Genomic DNA, 13667 nt, shown 5'->3' with positions numbered 1-13667 from the left:
AACTAAGGTTGACATGAAGGAGCCAGTGCTTACAAAGCCCTCTTGGAAAAAACAGGATAAGCAAATACGAAATGTTACTTTCTGAAAGGTCCAGGAAACTTAGAATATTTTGGTGACCTTAGAGATAAATTTACCCAAATCTAGAGGTACTGTAGATGAAGTATGATGACAAGTTACTGGCTTAGCATCCTAACCTCTAGCGGTTTCTAAAAGCCCAATCTGAGATTCTCCATAAACATTCCAGCAAAGCCAACATTAAAGGTTTATTTTGGTCAATTACCATTGACTGTCGCTGCATCTACATAAATAATTAGGCCAAATTTAATGAGACTAGTCTTACTTTGTGAATAAGATTAATCTTATTTTGATTATCTATGATCAAAATGGGGGGTGACTATAGACAGAAATTTTATGTTTCAATGGAAAACTATAACCCACCCTTGTGAATTATCAGAATCTAGTCCTGCTCACGGTCTTTGAGCTATTTGTCACCTCCTCATAAACTGAATCCTGCTGTCTCGCACATTTTGTCAGTAACTGGTATTTCCAATTTTCCTCCCACCCTGCTTACTTGGTGTCACTGAAAACTAAAACCTGATGGTCTAGATCCTATTGAGACTCTAGGTTGTCTTGTCCCAAAGCCCTGCAAGCCAGAGTAAGACAATTTGATTTGAACTTCAAAGGACTTGTGGCAATAGCCAGGGCCAGTCAGGAATCTCACCAAACACCAGCATCGCCCATGCGCTGCTCATAACCAGGACAGAGACACTGACGACCTCACTCTATTGTCTAAAGACACTTTGAGCCCAACATCTGCAAATCCTGACTGGCTGCCCTCTGGCCTTGGAAACTAGGTTTAGAGTCTACTGTCACCATTAATCTCAGGTTTTTTTGTGTTTGTTTCCTTGTCCTAATCTATGCCTGCTTCCTCCTTTGCAGATCTCTTACCTGGAAGCTCCTAACCCAAATCTACAGCAATCAACCTACCTTCCTTTTGGTGTGAAACTTCTCTCGAAGTTTCAGAGGAGAGAAATGTGCGGAACCACTCAGACCCCCACACTTGTCATAAGGATCATTTTAATGAAAACGTTAGAACTAAAGAAGATGCAGAAACTTTATCCCAACTTCCCTTGTCTGACTAAAGCAGAGCTTTCAGAAATATCATTTCCATTAAAGGGAGTAGTTACCTGTGAATTCAGCTGCTGTGGAGACAGACTGCCCAGTGCCACTAAGTATCAAAAGGCTCAAGAGAACCTTCCATATCTTCCCATTCCAGCCCTAACTCCCTACCCTACACTTTTTATCTTTGGCTACTGAGGGAGATGCCCATCACTGATATGCAGCAATGTACTGAGTACTGACTATAAGTATAAATAAACTTTGTCTTTTCTCTCCCAAATGTGTCTGTTACAGGCCCTCAGCTACCATTTCCTCTTATCTTCGATAATCAGATTGGACCAATCCTTTACTATTCCAAAGGAAATAATAATAGAAAACATATCAACACAGTCAAATAATGCCACAAAATAGGGAATGTCTGTTATGCAAAACTCCAATTTTATATGTGAGTCAGTAGGTGGCACCAAAGAAGAAAAAAGTATATCTTGAATCACCCACAGAACTACTCTGTGTCCCAGAAACCTAACGAAAGCTATTTCTCTAGATGGTCTGTGTTCTATTTTATCCTTAAATGTCTTAATTAGACTGAAAAATGCCTCCCTATCTCATTGAAAACAAACCAAAATAATCACAAAATAAAATCCAGAAAATATCTTGAAAAAATGTCCTATATTTCTGCCAAAAACTGATTCTGGACATCCACCTTGCTAAGTTAGACACAAATTATATTGTATTTTAAAAATATGGGGTCTTACCAGCTGTGTATATGAAGCCTATAATCCACTAAGCAAAAGGATGAGCTCAGAGGAATTTGTCCTATAAGCTGGAGGAAAGGGAGCATTTTGGCACGTCCTATGCCTTTTGTGGCATTCCAAATGAGAGGGCAGGGATTTCTGCCATTCACTTCTAGAAATTTATGTGAAACCACAGAAATTGCTCCTAATCAAATGTTAGCCTTTACACAGACAGTAGACCAGAGAAGGACTGAGACCTTGCAATCTCATAGAAAAACTTTTTTCTTCTGTTTCTTAATTTAAAAAAATACATTCAGCAAAGTCAGGGAAGAATCCTCCCTTAAATTATTATTATTTTTTTTTAATTTTGAGAAAGAGAGAGAGAGTGCACGAGCAGGAGAGAAGCAGAGAGAAAGTAAGAGAGAGAATCCCAAGCAGGCTCCAGTCTATCAGCTCAGAGCCCTATGGGGCATGACCCCACAAACCACACGATCGTGAGCTGAGCCAAAATCAAGAGCCACCGAGGTGCCCCATTTTTTTATCTTCTTGTAAATTCTTAAAGATATCTCACATATTCGTTTTACCATTCTTCATCCCAAACCAACATCAAAGCAGCACATCACCTAAAATGTAGTTGCTCAACTAACCTCATTCAGCTGTATTGACTAAAATAAGGAGAGATGCTCTTCTATAGACAATGATAACATGCTAATGGCTAGGGAAGTGTTTCTCCCAATTCCTCTCCAACAAGGTCAGAGTGGGGGGCCTCCACTTACCCTGGCAAATTCCATTGGTTTGGGAAGAAGGCACATGACCATGACATCAAAGCGAACATCACAGACTGTCTTCAACCACTTGGTGACAAACTGAGGCTTCAGTTTTTCCACCAAACTTCCAACTTCATCATCCATCATATATGCCGTGGAGTGGAACCACTGAAACACCATGGCCACCAGCCTGGCCAAGCTCTCTGTAGGTGTGTTCTCACTGGGCGTGCAAAGGCTCACCTGGAAATGGGCAGATTAGACTCTGCTTTAGCCTTCATCCATTTTACATCATTAAGATTCGTTTAACGGCAAAAAAAAAAAAAAAAAACAAAAAACGGTTCCCAATAATCCATCTAAAGTAGGCAGTTTATAAATGACACAGGATCATTTAACCTAGAAACTGCATTCCTTACAGGGAGAGAAGTATTGCAACAATAATTTCCCCTCGAGATTGCACCTTTCGATAAGCCTTTTCTCCTAGAAGAAACCTATTTTGTAATCTACACTAGATCAATGCTTTTTTAAAAGTTAGGTCTGCAAAGTGAAATTTCATAAATATCTTCAGTGAAAAAATAATCTACCTATGTTTCCATTCTAAAATTATCAGATTTAGCTAAGGATTTTCTATCAGTAATAATTCTGAAAGCCTAGAGCCCCCTAATTCAGCACATTACAAATAGCCTTTTAAAAGCAGCTCATCGTTTATTCATTATTCATTCTGCAATAATCTTTTATGAAACACAATAGTAGGAGTCAGGAATGTACAAATAAATAAAACAGTATCCTTGCCTTCAAAGAGTTCATAATAGCAGTCATTATGTCATTAGGTAGTAAGCTCTAGGAGCAAAAAATGTGAAATCAGCAATTAAATACCAATTTGGTAAGACAAAACAAAACACAACTTTTTCAGATAACCATGTAAAAGCATAAAGAGATATATTACTATGGAGACTCAATCTATGTCTCCGTTGGGCAAAAACAAAAGTCTGCTTCTCTAACAGAACTGCCATGTTCAGCTTGCATGGAATTTGGGACTGGGATGTTTGATCTTTACTGAATGAATGTTGCCTGTGAATCAGTCAAAAACAATCAAATTGCCTGTGTTAATACAGCTCTGATTTTTCTGGTTGTATGCAAACTTGCCCTAAATAAACAAAAAGTACCACAGATACTGAACTTTCAAGAAAAATGTCATGTGTATAGATGATAGGATGCGAATGATCTGTAAATTATATTGACTCGGTTATTTCACAACATACCCTAGCAACATTCCCATCCATTTTCTGTCAAAGGTGCATTTCAAACAGTCAAGGGTCTGGCCGGTAGGCTTCAACACCTGGCTATTCATTAGAATCAACAAGGAAGCTTTTTTAAAAGTTCCCAAGATGCTAGGGTGGGATCTGGGCATTGCCATTCTTTGAAAGCTTTCCCAGGGAAATTCAATGTGCAGCCCAGGGTTGAGAGCCACTGTCCTACAATATAGAGTCCCACCGCTAAGGTTAACTTTTCACTATTCACTAACTTCTTTAAAAAGAACAGGAAATATTCCTCATTGGTGCAATGTTGTCATGAGAAATAAGAAAGCAGAGAATAGCTAACTTATTTTCTTACTAAAAACCATATTCCAAATTGACTGAGTAGTCGCTGGTCGTGTTTATCATCATCCTTGTTGTCAAAGTCAGTGTTATCCAGGGAATGGTGGGAAGAGGAAAGTCCCAGCTGCCGCCGGCGATTCAGCTCATATTCCCGCTGCTCAGCATGGAACTCGGCTTCTTTCAACAAGCTGCCAAAGATGAGAGATGTCAAGTTAGGTGATCGAAAAACACATTCTAGGTTATGACCTATTCAGAGCAACCACTTCGTGAGTACTCAGGCATAACTGGCTGCTCTCCTTCCAATTGGTAGAAGTTGCTCCAACAGGCCTAATTTCAGTTCTTTACTATGTTGTACTCCATCCCCATTTCCAAAGTGAATAAACTGAGGCACAAAGAGGCTGCTTCCTCCAATCAATTAGAATCAGGCAGAACTGATGCCTTCTGGCTTCCAGTGTACCAACCATCCCGCTAGACGCCAATACTTCCCCTAGATCTAATCTGAAGTTATGTGGACCTCAAATGCATGGTACAAAGAGAGACTGAAGAATTTATACCCAAATGGAAAAATACTCAATATCTAATATTCAAAGATCTGGGAGGTTGGAAGATGGCGGCATAGGAGGACGCTGGGTTCACCGCGCGTCCTGCTGATCACTTAGATTCCACCTACACCTGCCTAAATAACCCAGAAAACCGCCAGAGGATTAGCAGAACGGAGTCTCCGGAGCCAAGCACAGACGAGAGGCCTGCTGAAGAGGGTAGGAAGGGCGGCGAGGCGGTGCGTGCTCCACGGACTGGCGGGAGGGAGCCGGGGTGGAGGGGCAGCCTGCCGGCCAAGCAGAGCCCCCGAATCTGGCTGGCAAAAGCGGAGGGGACGGACGGAGTGTGTTCCCACAGCAAGCGCGACTTAGCATCTGGGAGGTCAAAAGTTAACAGCTCTGCTCGGAAAGCGGGAAGGCTGGAGGACAAAGGGAGGGAGAGTTGCTGAGCCCCCGGACTACAGAGCTCAGTTTGGTGGGGAACAAAGGCGCTCACCAGCGCCATCTCCCTCGCCCATCCCCCAGCCAAAATCCCAAAGGGAACCAGTTCCTGCCAGGGAACTTGCTCGCTCCGCGCAAACACCCAACTCTGTGCTTCTGCGGAGCCAAACCTCCGGCAGCGGATCTGACTCCCTCCCGCTGCCACAGGGCCCCTCCTGAAGTGGATCACCTAAGGAGAAGCGAGCTAAGCCTGCCCCTCCTGCCCCCGTGCACCTTGCCTACCCACCCCAGCTAATACGCCAGATCCCCAGCACCACAAGCCTGGCAGTGTGCAAGTAGCCCAGACGGGCCACGCCACCCCACAGTGAATCCCGCCCCTAGGAGAGGGGAAGAGAAGGCACACACCAGTCTGACTGTGGCCCCAGCGGTGGGCTGGGGGCAGACATCAGGTCGGACTGCGGCCCCGCCCACCAACTCCAGTTAGACACCACAGCACAGGGGAAGTGCCCTGCAGGTCCCCACCACTCCAGGGACTATCCAAAATGACCAAACGGAAGAATTCCCCTCAGAAGAATCTCCAGGAAGTAGCAACAGCCAATGAACTGATCAAAAAGGATTTAAATAATATAACAGAAAGTGAATTTAGAATAATAGTCATAAAATTAATCGCTGGGCTTGAAAACAGTATAGAGGACAGCAGAGAATCTCTTGCTACAGAGATCATGGGACTAAGGAACAGTCACAAGGAGCTGAAAAACGCTTTAAATGAAATGCAAAACAAAATGGAAACGATGACGGCTCGGCTTGAAGAGGCAGAGGAGAGAATAGGCGAACTAGAAGATAAAGTTATGGAAAAAGAGGAAGCTGAGAAAAAGAGAGATAAAAAAATCCAGGAGTATGAGGGGAAAATTAGAGAACTAAGTGATACACTAAAAAGAAATAATATACGCATAATTGGTATCCCAGAGGAGGAAGAGAGAGGGAAAGGTGCTGAAGGGGTACTTGAAGAAATAATAGCTGAGAACTTCCCTGAACTGGGGAAGGAAAAAGGCATTGAAATCCAAGAGGCACAGAGAACTCCCTTCAGATGTAACTTGAATCGATCTTCTGCACGACATATCATAGTAAAACTGGCAAAATACAAGGATAAAGAGAAAATTCTGAAAGCAGCAAGGGATAAACGTGCCCTCACATATAAAGGGAGACCTATAAGACTCGTGACTGATCTCTCCTTTGAAACTTGGCAGGCCAGAAAGGCTTGGCACGATATCTACAGTGTGCTAAACAGAAAAAATATGCAGCCGAGAATCCTTTATCCAGCAAGTCTGTCATTTAGAATAGAAGGAGAGATAAAGGTCTTCCCAAACAAAGATCTGTAAATGAGCAACAAAGACTCCTTTTTCAACCTGCTAAACAAGTCATAATTTTTTTTTCAGTTTATTTATTTATTTTGAGAGAGAGAGAGAGAGAGAGAGAGAGATAGAGAAAGTGCAAGCAGGGGAGGGGCAGAGAGAGAGGGTGAGAGAGAATCCCAAACAGTCTCTGCCAGTCAGTGCGGAGCCTGATGCAGGGCTCAAACTTGCCAACTATGAGATCATGATCCGGGCCAAAACCAAGAGGTGGACACTTAACTGACTGAGTTATCAGGGCACCCCAACAAGTCATAATTTGTAAGAATAAGACCCAATGTTGGCAAGAGTGTAGCCAAAACTAGCAATTTCATACAATGCTTTTGGCATTATAAATTCATATGCACACTCTGAAAATCAGTTTGGTAATGCATCAATAGCCATTAAAGCATTCATACCCTTTGACCCAGCCAACCATATCTGGTCGTCTACCCTAAAAAAATAAAAAATAGAAAAACAGCACTATTCACAACAATATTTATCACAGTAATATATAATAGTAAAAATGGAAGCAATCTAAAAATCTAAAGGTGGAGGGAAATAATCTAGATGAAAATTATGTTTCCACTAAAAATGGTAAATACAGAAACTATCTAACAACATGCAAAAGAGCTAATGGTATAATGTTATATCAAAAAATTATGATATACTGTGATTATAATTCTATAAATAAGATGTGCATTTGAGTAAAACTAGAAGAACATGTGCAACACTGATAATGATGACAGCAGTATAGTTGGTTTTTTCTTCTATTTCCAAACTCTCTGTAATGTTTCATTTGACAAACATTTATTGCATTTCTACATGCATCAGCCACTGAAGTAAGAGACACAGAAAAGAGTCTCTATCCTTAAAACATACAGTCCAACATTATTTCTTTAATTTTTAAAAATCTGGCTTCAGTGACTATTATGCAAAAAGAGAACAAGTCTAAAGTTATCATTTCCAAAGCTCCTTTTTCTGTCACGTGATAGGAGAGAAAGCCAACCGCCTGCACGACTGGGCTCCTGTCTCACTGGAGAGCCCGCAGCTTTACCCCAGTACTGAATTACCTAGAGCTCGCCACACTTTACAGTGCACAGTCAGGCCTCAGGCACCCCCTTCCCACCCCTCACTCTGAGGGGTGCCTCTGCTTCACTTTCCTAAAACTCTGCTCTGCACTATCACTCTGCTTACCATACTGAACCGCAATCCTGTGCTTCTGTCTTTATACTCCCTACATAGGTAAGGTGAAGGTGGAGACTACATTTTATTCTCTCTTGTCTCCCAAGTGCCTAACACACACTTGGCTGAATGAATGAATTAAAACATCGTCACTGGGGCGGCTGTGTAGCTCACGTGGTTAAGCATCTGACCTGGGCTCAGACCATGATCTCATGGTTTATGAGTTCCAGCCCCGCATAGGGCTCTGTGCTCTGCACTGACAGCGCGGAGTCTGTCTGGGACTCTCTCTCTCTCCCCCGCCCCCCTTTCTCTGCTGCTCCCCAACTTGAATGCACGCACACACACACACACACTCTCTCTCTCTCCCTCAAAATGAATAAATAAACTTAAAAAAAATCATCACTGCTTTATGGAAGGTGAGAGGCTAGGCTGAGGGCACCTGAAGTTGAATGAACTTTACCAATGTGCCAAGGGTGGCTCAAAACCAAGGTGGTGTTTCCGGTAGACCACTAACCAGCTGTCTGTTACCTGATCACAGCCTCCACGGCGCAGACCAGCTCCTCGGCACCGCATTCCCGAGTGTTGATGGGTGGAGGGGAGGTCTGATAGAGGTGGGTCTCCGACGCAGCCCCCACTTCATTGCTGTGATGATTCGAGTGGCATCTCTTGCAGTACCGAACGGGCCTGTTTCCGTGACGGCCACAGCAGCCCGCTGAAAAGCAGGTAACAACTGCTCTTCTTACATGGGAACTGCAGTTCTAGAAGCAAAAAATAGCGAAATCAACTAAAACTGGTCACTGAGGTAAATGGTGCTAAGAAGTGGAACAAACGGAATGTAAAGGGGCCTCCGAAAGTGGCTGCACATTTCTAAAGTTTCCAAAACACGGGTCACTCCTAACCAGTTACATTTCAGGCAGAGCTAAAAATGAAGGTAAGATGCGGTTTCTATTGGTGTCAGTGGCAGAAAAGCTCTAAAGAGGGAGGAGTGGAACTGTGTTGAAAAGCCCTCTGTAAAGCTACCTCAGTCATGGGTTGGGGATGGGGCGCTTTCTGGATTATTTCCAGTTAGTGTTTCAAGAGTTTTCAGCAGAAATATGGAGGAAAAAACCTAAAACTGTGGTCCAGAGAGAGTGCATCACAGCACATCAGAATAGGAAGGGAATAATTTCCCCCAAATTACTTTCAAATTACTTATCCACCACTGAAGGAGCAGATTTCCAGTGCAGCTCTCCTGTCCTTGCTGTGTTCAAGGACAGGTAGGGGGCCCTAAGCAGGCCTCCCACCCACTCACGCCCTCCGCCAGCATTCTTTCCATTAAGACCTAAAGAATACATCAAATACGTCAACAGACACCACAGGAATATAGCAAAACACAGCAAGAACCATTCATAGAACGAGCTGCTGACATCAACTATAGGCAAGGAGTCAACAGATGAAGGGATGCCAATGAGAAAAGTAGGGGCACGTAAGACAGATTCCAGAGTCCAAGGGGGCTATGTCAGAGCTGCCCTGACAAGAGGCAGGGGAGAGAGTCACCATCTGAGGAGCTGTGAGGAAACGCTCCTGACTTCTGCAAAAATATGTGTCCCAAGTCTGTGAGAGATGCCACACCATGTGCTCAACATCTTGTGTCCTAAGAGCTTTGCAGACTTTCAATAGAGCTTATAAAGATGTGAACACCTCGCGGGGATGTTATACTATAGGCCATTATGAACTCAGAGCCTGGTGAATATTTGAGACCCCTCCATGACAGATCTTTTGAGGGCAGAATAAGGAAGGAGGCCAGCACAAAACCTACACCAAAACACTGACAATGTGTTGAACTGCCTATCAAAGCGACCATTTCAAAGTAGGGTTTGTTCCACCTTGCTTTTAGCACAAGGCTTTGGACCCTGGTGTCAGCAAATCTCATTTTCTAAACAGGACTCAGGCCTACAAATCATAAAAGCCAAGTGTAACATTTTTGTAATTTTTTTTTCTTTTCATTAATAAGGTTTTTAAAATTATTTGTTAAAATACAGTGTGTTTATTCTGCAACTGAGGCCCAAGTCTTGTAAGCATCCAACTCAGTCCTGACTCGAAGTGGTGTATTTTTCCCGTGTGTCCTTCCTTTCTCACTCACACACTAACTTTCATTCTGGAAGCACAAGAACCCTTATTGGCTTAGGGCTTCTGCTTGCCACCAAACCAATACCACACCACTAGCAGTGTGGTATATATCAGAGCATGTTCTTAGTGTTTAATTTCTTCCTCTTCATTATAATTAGTCTTTGTTCCTCTGGCATTCCCACCATTCTATAAACAAGAGAATGTGGATATGGGTTTAGTGGGTAGTTATTCACTATAATAAAGCCCTGAAGTTTAAGGCCTGCAATTTACCATCCTATTTTCTGTTCACATATTATTTACATTCTTCCCACATGCAAATTCTTGGCTGGAGGTTCAAGGTCTTGTCATCTAAATCAAGTCCAGCTGTGTATGAGGCTCTTTGGGTTGGCTTCCTCAGGTATGTTTCCATTTGCCTTGAATCTAGATGGACTCATAGCTGCTTCAATCAAGAGAGTATGGCAGAAGTGATACCTATATGACTCTTGAGGCCAGATTTAAAAAGACATGCAGCTTCCACCTGGCCATCTTGAAATGTTCTCTCTTCAGATGCTTCCTCATTGGAATACTCAGAACTTTGTCCTGGCCAAGCCATGTAGAGAGGCAATGGGTAAGTCTCTTGTCAACAGCGCTGCATAAGCCCAGCCTTCAAGTCACCCCACCCGAGAGCCAAAACATATGATCTGGAAGCCTCTAGATAATCCCAGCCCCCAGTTATTCAAGTCTTCCCTGATGAGACCTCCAACATCATCAAGCAGAGACAGGCTATGGACTGTGCCCTGTCCCAATCCCTGACCAACAAAATCTATGAGCATAATTAAATGGATTGTTGGTTTATGCTACTACATTTGAGTGATTTAGTGATTTCTTATGCAGTTATCTGGATACACACCAACTAGGAGTCAACCTGCTTTATCACCATGTGCTACCAATTCTAAATAATATCGGCAATAAAATACTTTGCCCCAAAATAACCTTTGCTTGACTTAAGTTCTAACCAATTCTTGTGGTTCCCACTAAGTTTTAATAAGCCACAGTCAGTCCTCAACCCATGTGGACTCAGTGATATGCATTCATTTCAAAAGTAAAGTAGAGAGATTTCCCAGAGATTCAAATTCAGATGGGCATAGTTTCTCCAGCTACTCTGTTTCACTGCTTTGAACTTTAAACATAAAAAAAAATCCCAACCTGTCTCACAGAATGACAGAATTGACATAAATCAAAGTCCTTCTCTTTACCTTTACAATCTTGATGCTTATTTCAAACCCACTGTTCAACTGTAGGAATATGTACTCCAGAAGAGGTAGACACAAACTGTACCCAAAGCAAGCTCAAACAATTCTGAACTATCACGAACTTAATGAATTTTCTCTAAATTAACTTTCATATAAAACACATTTATTAAAGGATAAGTAATAAAAATCTGCTAATTTGAAATTTATTACTAAAAATAATTTTGTCATATAAAGTAGGGCAGTGTTAAAAAAATGATCCACTCTGGGTATCAAATATGTTAGGTATACCACCAGAGTCAGGACATACTAATTTGGAATATAAAACTGCTTCTCATCCTCGTCCCTCCAGCTTATAAAAGATTCTCAAAGTAGGATATAGCCTCAGGATAAAAAATCAAATCAAAAATATGCTGACTGGCTGCACAATCCTCTGTTAAAACTTCAGAAAGATAAAAGATGGTGATGCTCAGTTGAGCCTTTCAGCTAGAAGAGGGCTTCTAATAATTTTAAGGGCAGACTGAAATGCCCCAAGTACAGAAAGGACCGTCCCCAAAAGAATTATAGAGGCGGTTTGGGGGGCACTGAACTCCAATGAGATTTATTGAAAATCCACAAGGTTTTACAGAAAGTCTTATTAGCAAAAGCACCATCGACTTAGACTACAGGGGACAGACACAGTTCAACATGAAAGGAAGTCTATGGGACCCGACCTCTGCATCAGGGAGCAAGCTAAGGGAGCCCCTCAACTGCACCATGTGCCATTTCTTCTCGGAAAAGATGTTTCAGAGAGTAAAGAATGTAGGAGAACAACAATGGATTAGGGAACTACTCCCAGGATGTAAAACCACATCCTAGTCAAGGCACACTCGCTATCCCTGGAGACAGAGGAGCCGTTGTCATGTTCGTGGCTGGAGCTGCTACAGTCCTCCGACAGCTATGTGCTTCCATTTCCTCTTCCAAATGGAGGCCTACTGCTGTCATCCTGTCCCTGTCTCACCATCTTGTGTAGGGTGTGGAGGGGGCAGGTAACTTGCCTTTTTAGTTCACAGGTCTCTGGATCAAGAGAATTTGTACCCAAGGAGTTTCATCAGTGACCAGACCATATGCAGATCACAAGATGATGAACTGAAGCCATAAATGGATTTAAGACTTTAGGAGGTCTCGTAAGGTGGTGAAAGTATTTTACATGTGGAAGAAATGTAAGTAATTATGTCCGGAGGGTAGATTATGGTAGATTAAATGTGACCACGGAATTCTTGTCGCTCCTTTTCTAAAGGGGAGAGGTCTATGTCCCCACTCCTTGAATCTGGGCTGGACTTGGGACTTGCTCTGACCAGTGGAATGCAGCAGAAGTGATGCTGTGTGACTTAGGAGCTTCAATCTCAAAAGGCCTTGTGACTTCCTCTCTCATTCGCTCAGAACACTGCTGCCTTGTGAACAAATCCAGCCTCGCCCCCTGGAGGATGAGACACCTAATGGAAAGAGGGAGAGCCAGACACCCCTGTCATCCAACCATTCCAGCTGTCCCAGCTGAGGCCCCAGACATGGGAGTGAGCTCATCTGGGGCCAGCCAATCCCTAGGCTACCCACCAATTGACTGCAGGCACATGAGTGAACCTAGGGGAGTTTATCAAAAGAACTGTCTCATTGAGCACAGGCCAAATTGCCAATCCACAGAACTGTGATCAATAAATGCCTGTTGTTACAAGCCATGATATTTTAGATTATGTGACAACAGATCACTGAAATAGCCCTCCAAAGGTACCCACTCATGACCAATTCCTAAACATTTAAGTGACTTGTACATGGTCTCATAGGTAGGTGGGGATAGAGCTGGCCAGAAACCAAGGGTCTCAACCAACTAATCCAAAGTTCTTTGTATGATGCCTTACTACCTTCTCTTGTACTTTTCAACAACTAGAACAAGAAAAGAAGATGGAAATGGCTCAGGGAAACTGTTATGAAAAGTGGCTATAGGCAATTTGAAGGTAGAATCTTTAGAGATTTCATTCATCTTACATCTAAATGAATGTTTTCTATATAAATACAGTCAGTCTGGGTATGTTTTTGACACACATATATTGAACTATTTGCACTCCACTTCAAAGCAATAAAGATGTCTAGCACACAAGATACATCCTTTACCAAGGTTGAGGTAAAAGCTTTTTGTAACTAGAGTCACATATGCTTTTATTTCAGATTACATACCAAAAACACTGTGCGTAAGATGGGTGAGCAAAAGCAGAAATGGAAAGAGAGACCATTCGGACACAGTAATCTTGCATGCTCAATGATTTATTTTCCCCCTTCAGGAATACAGTGACATGTACATACTGGGAAACCGTGGTGCAGAAATGAGGCAGATGTCAATGAATGAATTTACATACAAACACAGCAAATCATGCCCCCACCACACAGATAGTTTGCTCTTACCTTTTTCTGACATATAGCAGATATTTCAGCTGTAAGGGGAAGGTACACAATATATTAACAAAGAAAGACAGCCCATTTTAAATGAGGGCAGCCACGAAGGTGAGTAAAAGCAAGCTTAGTAACAC

At 42.5% G+C, this 13667-nt stretch overlaps 1 protein-coding gene across 10 annotated transcripts in view; it reads right to left on the bottom strand.

Moving 5' to 3' along the window:
• Nucleotides 1-13667, bottom strand: part of UNC79 (unc-79 subunit of NALCN channel complex) — a 262094-nt gene that overhangs the window by 142301 nt on the left and 106126 nt on the right. For all 10 annotated transcript variants that reach the window (XM_060620631.2, XM_060620624.1, XM_060620626.1 and 7 more), the window contains exons 11-14: nt 13543-13571; nt 8297-8526; nt 4232-4403; nt 2630-2860 (exon numbers count right to left, since the gene is read on the bottom strand). In XM_060620631.2, coding sequence (XP_060476614.1) covers nt 2630-2860; nt 4232-4403; nt 8297-8526; nt 13543-13571 — 662 coding nt within the window. The remainder of the gene's footprint in view (nt 1-2629; nt 2861-4231; nt 4404-8296; nt 8527-13542; nt 13572-13667) is intronic.

The sequence above is a fragment of the Panthera onca genome, chromosome B3, assembly GCF_046562875.1.
Source record: "Panthera onca isolate mPanOnc1 chromosome B3, mPanOnc1 haplotype 2, whole genome shotgun sequence".
Classification (NCBI taxonomy): Eukaryota; Metazoa; Chordata; class Mammalia; order Carnivora; family Felidae; genus Panthera; species Panthera onca.
The sequence above is the reverse complement of the archived record's forward strand: the minus strand, read 5'-3'. Positions and strand labels throughout refer to the sequence as shown.